This window comes from Neofelis nebulosa, chromosome 2 (genome assembly GCF_028018385.1).
Source record: "Neofelis nebulosa isolate mNeoNeb1 chromosome 2, mNeoNeb1.pri, whole genome shotgun sequence".
Lineage (NCBI taxonomy): Eukaryota > Metazoa > Chordata > Mammalia > Carnivora > Felidae > Neofelis > Neofelis nebulosa.
Window position 1 is genome coordinate 28,083,706 of NC_080783.1, and position 8,073 is coordinate 28,091,778.

The 8,073-nt window shown below is 43.0% G+C and overlaps 1 protein-coding gene across 1 annotated transcript in view; it reads right to left on the bottom strand.

The window, feature by feature from the left end:
• The window catches only part of PTH2R (parathyroid hormone 2 receptor), an 84,057-nt gene extending 76,914 nt beyond the window's left edge, over window positions 1-7,143 (bottom strand). The window contains exon 1 of the mRNA XM_058707035.1: window positions 6,521-7,143. Within this exon, the coding sequence (XP_058563018.1) occupies window positions 6,521-6,595 (75 nt within the window). The 5' untranslated portion in view covers window positions 6,596-7,143. The remainder of the gene's footprint in view (window positions 1-6,520) is intronic.
• Window positions 7,144-8,073: the final 930 nt, after the last annotated feature.

Consider the following 8,073-nt stretch of genomic DNA (forward strand, 5'->3'; position numbering starts at 1 on the left):
CATCATCTTAACCATTTTATATACTTTTGCCCCCTCCAAAAAGCTATGATTTACTTTCTTTGAGCATCTATAAAATTCCATCAGCCAATGGAATAACGGTCAGGCTCAACACTGAGCCTGCTTGTTTATCACTTATTAGGACAAGAGAGCTCTGGAAATATTGAACTCTCTTAGAGACCAACAGCACTTTTCTCTCCATCTCCATGACTAGAAAGATGCAGGTTCTGTGACATCCTTTGTACCCAGGGCAGTTACTTCTGTCCCTTAGAAGAGAGTGATTAATTTTTAAAATTAAAACTGGAGTAAATGCTTAGAGACTTCAGTTCCAAGTGGGATCAAAGAGGATGAGTTTTCTTAAAATGAAAGAAATACAAATGATCTCATTCAAACATGTATGCTACCCAAAGGCACCATGCTAATTGTCACAAGGTGTTCCAAATTGTTTATTAGTCCCTTGTCCCCTGTGAGTTTACAATCCAGGGGTAATCTTACAAAAAAAACCTATCTGCATACCCTCTTTTAAACAAGTTAGCCAGCCCTTTTAATTCCACTGTAGTCTCATTCTTGAGACTACATCTCATCTTGAGAATATCATCTTGAGACTACATCTTGAGAATATCATTCACACACGTGGTTTCAGGGACCCCCTATGAAGTGCTGATGTTAATCCAGAGCTTTTCTTAAGCTTTATAATATCCAACCATCTACTAAATAACTCAGGTACCTCACACACAGCTTATCTAAAAATTTCACTCATCATATCTGCCCCGACCCACTCTTCCTTCACCTGAATGTACCTTCTAACTACCTCTTGATTCCCTCTGCCTACTTGCATCTCCAATTCTACAAAGACACACCAGTGTTCTCAGAATGGCTGCAACTGCCTTCCAATTACCTGCTCTGTCTTCAGAATGGTTTCTTGAAAGGGGAACACAGATATTAATCAAGTACTCACATTAATAAATACTCAGAAGATAATTTGTTAATAAATTAATAAACACTATGAATAAAATGTCCAATTGCTGTCAGAATGTAATTGGGTTCTGAAGGAGAAACTGTAAGGAATAGAAGGAACAGTGTTGGAGGCAGAAAATAACCTTGAAAAATTCACACACACACACACACACACACACACACACACACACACAAAGCCTTTAGTGGCTCCCAGTCATGTTTAGAAATAATCTCAATCTGGGGTGCCTGGATGTCTCAGTAGGTTGCTCAGGTCATGATACCGTGGTTCGTAGGACTGAGCCCCACGTCTGGCTCCACTCTGACAGGGTGGAGCATGCTTAGAATTCTCTCTCTGTACCTCCCTGACTTGTGCTCCTGCGCTCTCTCAAAAATAAAAAATAAATAAAATAAATTTTAAAAATCTCAATCTAATAATCATCCAATAAAAAGCCCTTAGCCAATCTACTTACAGAAAAGATCTGGCATTTTCATTATTAGACACCTTAAGGCTTTTGCATGTTTGCATATTTTTCTTTTTTTTCTTTTTTCAAAAAAAAAGTTTATTTTTTTGAGACAGAGAGAGAGAGAGACAGAGAGAGCATGCGCAGGTGAGTGGCAGAGAGAGAGAGAGACAGGGAGAGAGAGAATCCCAAGCAGGCTCTACGACGTGGGGCTCGATCTCACACCGTAAGATCATGCCCTGAGCCAAAATCAAGAGTCAGTTGCTTAACCAACTAAGCCACCCAGGCGCCCCGGTTTGCATACTTTTCAATTCAATATTCTCACATCCCATGAGATAAACACCATTATTGCCCATCACTTTAGAATGGAGGAAACGAAGACTCAAAAGGCACAATGGGCTGCCTAAAGTCACAATGCTGTTAAAAGATTTAAAGAGTAACTCAGGAAGAAGGCAAAAACCCCAGAAGAAAGAAAGAACATGGATTCTAGTACATGACAAAACCAACTGAAGCTCAAGATGGGAAAATAAATGGAATGTGTGAACATCAGTGAAAGATAGTATTTTTATTCACAAAGAATTGAGGAAGTTCCAAAGACATGAAACCTCTCTGTGCATTGGCAGGAAAAGGCCATATCTAGCTCCCTTCCATCTTGGAGCTTCTGGGCTGCCAGGGCTGAAGATTCTACCCACAGTGCAGCCACAGAGAAGTCCACCGCCTTAGGGCTACAAGGCTTCCCCTATGACTAGAAGACAATGAAACCATCCTGGCTGTCAACAGGTCAGAAGGAGAACCAACCAACCACTGGATCTTTAACTACAGTAGTGCTTATGGAAATAAGTACAATGCAGACATAATCCAGGCAAGTTTCAGCTTGATTTTGCTAAGAACAGTCCCTTAGCTTACCATCTTGGAGAAGCTGCCTATGTCCTCATTCTGTCCTCCTTCTTTTTTTTTTTTTAATTTTTTAACGTTTATTTATTTTTGAGACAGAGAGAGACAGAGCATGAACGGGGGGAGGGTCACAGAGAGAGGGAGACACAGAATCTGAAACAGGCTCCAGGCTCTGAGCGGTCAGCACAGAGCCTGATGCGGGGCTCGAACTCACGGACCGTGAAATCATGACCTGAGCCGAAGTCGGATGCTTAACCGACCGAGCCACCCAGGCGCCCCTGTCCTCCTTCTTAAATCTACCAATGATGGCTTGTTGGTAGTTACATCTGTTATCACCACAATCTCCAACTGACACAGAGATTGACATACAGGCTGTAGGCTTACTCATTTTATTTATTTATCGATCTATCCCCTTTTACCTCTATACCCCACTTCTACTTCTCTACCTTCCCAAATGCAACCACTTGTGTGAATAGACATATACACATATATCTTTTATCTCGATGTTTATACAATATATATTGCTGCTTCATGTGCTTGTATTTAAATGTATGTAAGTGGAATTATGTCATATATCTCATTGTTTATATGCCGTATCTTATCCTCTTTGAAAGGATCTCATATATGCTATTTTGTGTACCTTGAATCTACTGCTTTTTAAGTTTCACAGTATCCCATTATGAACACCCAGTTGACCCCAACACCACAGAATTATTGCAATAACCACTATGGACTTGTGTGAGAAATTCCTTGGGATATATACACAGGGGTGAATACTGTTGGGACAGAAGGTATGAATAGACATAACTTAGCTAAGCAGGGCCACACTGATCTCCACAATGAGAGCACCAATCTGGGGGGAGTGAGAGGGAGAATTTCAGAGTAGAAGCTAGGGTCTAAATCATAACTACTCTACTTGTTAACTGTGTGACTTGAGAATATTACCTAACATATTTTAGCTCCATTTTCTCATGAAATGGATAATTACAGTGCCTATCTCATAAAGTTACTATGAGAATTAAATGAGATAACAATAGATTAAAATGTTTAGCACAGTATTTAGTACTTGGTAGGTAAATAAATATTGTCACTGATTTTCATCCCCTCCCCACAAGTAAGAGATTTGATTCCCCAGTAGACTCTGAATCTTTACACTAGAAGGTCAGTATAGCTTATCCTTCTTAGTGAACAAAATAAGAGTAGAGAGATCAAGTTTCATGCCCAAGGAGGTTTCATGTTATCAGAGGAGGAATTTGAACATGGTTTTTGGGTTCCGAGGCTACTGCTCCTTCCCCCACACCAGAATGTCCCTGAAGTGATTACTGAAAAATAAAACCTGCCCGTTGGTATCTGCTCAAACCTAGTACTCTATAGAACATATATACTTCCATCCACTATGTCATGATCTTCTGGGAATTTTCTCCAGTTGTGGTGATGGATTTGCATTCACTTCCCTGCCCATATACTGTCAGAGCCACACTGATCTGCAGCCATGGAGCCTGGTGTAGGTGACTGAATCATGTGGAGTCAGCTGACTCTCGAGCCCAGCAAAACCAATGTTGTTCCTTGATAATTTTGTAAGGAAGGCAGACACTGAGATAGTCATTCAAGAAAGAACCAACCATCTGTCTGTAAGGAGTATGGTTGCCTGATAGCCTCCAGCTGCCCGACTTTCAAATGCCAGTCTCAGATCTGGGGCCAAGTGCACAATTACACAAACAACCCTGAGCTAGTAAATAAGCAACAATGGGAGTACTAGGAGCTGGCCACTTTATCGCCACGTGGGACTCCTCCGATGGGCAACCTTTACCCCTGAGGTCTGCGTGAGGTTGGCCGAGACTCTGGCAGATTTGCATCCCGATGTGAAGCTCTCCCTGTCCGATCATACTTTCTCACTCCCTTCTCTTTCAGAGGCATTATCCCCCCACCAAACAAATCTAATTGTAACACTAGTTCCATCTCAGAATCTGGGTCCAGAAGGACCCAGTGACAGAGTAAACAAAATACTACACATATTTATACAGTGCTCCCCATTGCCACATGATCACCTGCCTTTAGGAAAGGCATTACTGGGCACTGTAATAACACCTGAGGCGTGAATGCATGGGTTTTGAACTGTGCATTCAGGCCAAGGCAGCAATTTCACCAACCAAAAATCACAGAGATATTTAAAACCAATTGACAGATACTAGTCTATATTATCTATTTTGGTATGTGATCCAATGTTTACTGAATGTTAAACATTTGTTCTACACAAGCTTTTCTGCTTTGATGCATTCCCTTCAATATATTCTCTAAATTCAATATACATATTAGCTGGGAATGAAGACGAAGAAACTGAATATCAGAGAAGGTGTCAGTGTGTTGACCTAAATCACTTTCTTTTCACTTCCAGATTTCGCTTAACCTTCAGATTTTGCTTAAGGGGCCAAAAATGTAACATATTATCACAAACTGTCATTTCATACAATTCTTAATTTATAAATATAAATTGAAGTCAGTTTAAAGCAATGTGTCTTAACCAGAGCTAACTTTGCTTCCCAAGGGACATGTGGCAACATCTAGAGACATTTTTAGTTGTCAAAACTGGGCAGGTGTCAGGGGATGCTACAGGCATCTAGTGGGAAGGACAGGGGCGCTGCTAAATACCCTACATGTACAAGACACTCCCCACAACAAGGAATTATATGGCCCAAGATGTAAATAGTTTAAAATTACAGAAAAAGCATCCAAATGTCCTTATTGTTTTATTGAAAGCTAAAATTAAAGGAAAAATTCTTCCCACAATCCCATAGTGATTGGGGTGGGGGTGGGGGTTGTGCTAATCAATATCCTCCATTCCCTTGGAAAAAGCAATCTAGAACACTGAATAAAACAAATGGTTAGAGTTCATTTTTCCCTTATACAAGGAAGCAATGTTTTTAAGCACATTATTCGTATTTTATGAGACAGAAACACAGGAAATATATTAGAGATCACCAGAGTTCCATAACTGTCACCAAATTCTTAGGGTGTCTTTTTTTCCCATTTGCTCATATTCCTTCTGTTATGTTAGTGAAAAATTTTCAGGTTTGAGCATACCCTACAATTGCTAATTGTATTAGTCAAGATAAAACACACATATTGTTCGATTGATTTTTTAACATAAGTAGTTTGCATTAGACATCCTGGTCATGCTAGGTAAAGCCCAGTATTTAGCAGAACACTATTCCCTTTACCTTAGCGCTGTTAGGATAATTGACATATAAACTGGTCATCTGAAAGCCAAAAACATAGTAGTAAGTTTGGACAGTATCAGTACATAAATCAATGCCTTGATTTTCTCATGGTTAAAGAATGTAAAACAAAAAAACTAACAAAAAAAAAAAAAACCCAAAACACAACACAGAAACACTTGGGGCTCCATTTGATGGTCAAGGTGCGCCCCCTGCTGAAAAGAAGAGAGAAATAATGTTGATACAGCTTAAATTCACAGGGCTCTTCTGCATTACACCCACAACTACACGCATCTCCTTACAGTTCATCTGAAAAGCTGAGTGTAAACCCTACATTTTATTTGACTCAAAAAAATGTGACGTTGAATTGTAATTTGCACATTATAGAGGTTCCATTCAAAAAATTCACCCAGAAAATCTCTAAACAGTATTATCGGTACAAAATGACAACTATCACTGATTCTTAACATTAGCAAACTGAGCCTTATTTAACACTGTATTTCTCTTCTATCTAACATCTTCGCATTAATGATACGTGATTCTCTATCAGGGAAAGCCGGTTATCCCGGCTTTCAGTAGTAGTTACTATCAATCCTAGAAGTTCAAGTTCTGAAAAGTGACAGTAAATTGCCAGCAGACAAAAATAATTTGGACTAATTAAATGAGAACCAAGGAGTGTAAGGGCAAGAAAAGTTCATTCACCTCCCAGCCTCGCTTCCTGATCCAGAACCCGTGAATATCCCTTCACCTTGCATATACCAAGACAGTAGTCTGAATAGTACCCACCCCAGGACCCTCACCTAAAGTAATTCTTTGCAGCTCCACTAAATGCCTGTCAAACCCTGCTGGGTGCGTGTGTGTGTGTGTGTGTGTGTGTGTGTGTGTGCGCGCGCGCCCGGATGTGTCGGCGTGAGCCCAGCGCGCCTCGGTCTCCGTCTCCCTAACGCAGTGTCCCGAGGCTCCGGGAAGCAGGTGCCGCGGGGCACGGACTCTTACCTGGGCTCCGACGAGAAGGCAACCTCCGAGCAGCAGCCACCCCCAGACGTGGGGCGACGCTCCCGGCCCGGCCATGCCCGGACCAGCCCGAGCGAGAAGACGGACGCTCACCCCGGACCCCGGAGAGGCTCCCCACTCGCAACTTGGCCAACGCGGGGCAAACTTGTGGCCGGGAGCGCGGCGCAGCTGGGGCGGCGGGAGCGCGTCTCGGATCCCCGTCCTGCGCGCCGCCGCCCGCGCCTCGGTCGGGTCTGCCGGGGAGAGCGGCTCGGCTCCCGGCCTTGACTCACCGCCCCGCGAGGCCCGCGTGGGAGAGGGGGGCGCTCTCGGACCACCACCACCCCCCGCCCCTATCCCGGCGCGCCCCGCGTGGAGGCAGGAGGGGCGGGGGGACGCTCGCGCTCCTCCTGAAAGTCACTGCGTCCCGCAGCCCAGAGGACCCGAGGGCCACGGACCCTGGGCGCTGCTGCCGCCACCCGCAGTTCCCGCCGTCTCTACTTCTGTCCACTCTGTACCCGCTTCCAACCCTCTGTCTCTTGGGGCGCCCTGGGTCCTCGGGGAGTGGTCTCAAAGTTCCCTGCTGTCCAGAAGAGCCACAGCCAAGGCAGGCCCTGGGTAGCGTGGTGTGCTGCTAAGCACCTGTGTGCTAAGGACTGCCCACAACCCTCTCAAGTTCTCTGATTGCCTTTCTCCTAACCACTGTTTATAATAATTGTGGGGGGCGGGAGGGGGAGGGAAGGAGAGGGAGGGAGGGAGGGAGAGAGGGAGAGGGGGAGGGGGAGAGAGAAAGAAAGAGAGAGAGAGAGAGAAGGAAGGGGGAAAGGAGGAAGAGAGGGGGAGGGTGTGGGAGAGATTCTACTCCAGCAGAAATCTCTGGGTCAAAATTTCTTTGCATCATTTTGAGTTTTGGGTCCAGACATTAAAGAAACTCAACTGACATTCGTTTACAGTTTTGTGTGTGTGTGTAAACATCTTCATTTGGGACAAAACCTGTTCCTTATTTTTCTTACAGGCATAAAAGATGTCAAAGACCTTGCTTTACAGACATTGAGTTCGGGAATATTCAGTCTCCCAGGATCTGACCCAGTTGGGAAAGAATGATTCTTATAGAGGAAACAAAATAATTCCCTCGCCTCTTGACAATGAAGATCTGAGATTTGTCACAATTGGCTTTCACAGGAGTGCCAAAGTGAAAACTGGGTTTGCTTTTAAAATTTGTAGATTATTAATGGTTGACCACTGTAAAACACTAGAAAGGGATAACTTTTATGTCTGTTTCTACATGTCTAAAAATGTTTACTCCTATCTATTTTAATAGCACTGTTTATATTATGTACATGTATTGTGAAAAATCTCATGTGCTCTTCGGAAGCAGCAAAATCTAAATTATACAACATACACACAGGCACACACCTGTAAAATTACCAAGTACAGTTCACTTCCTATTTATTCTATCAAAGATTTATTCACTCTCTGTGGTGATTATTATCTAACATCTTCAGTTTGATTAAATTATTTAGAATTATTACCTGTTATATTATCCTACTCTAGCA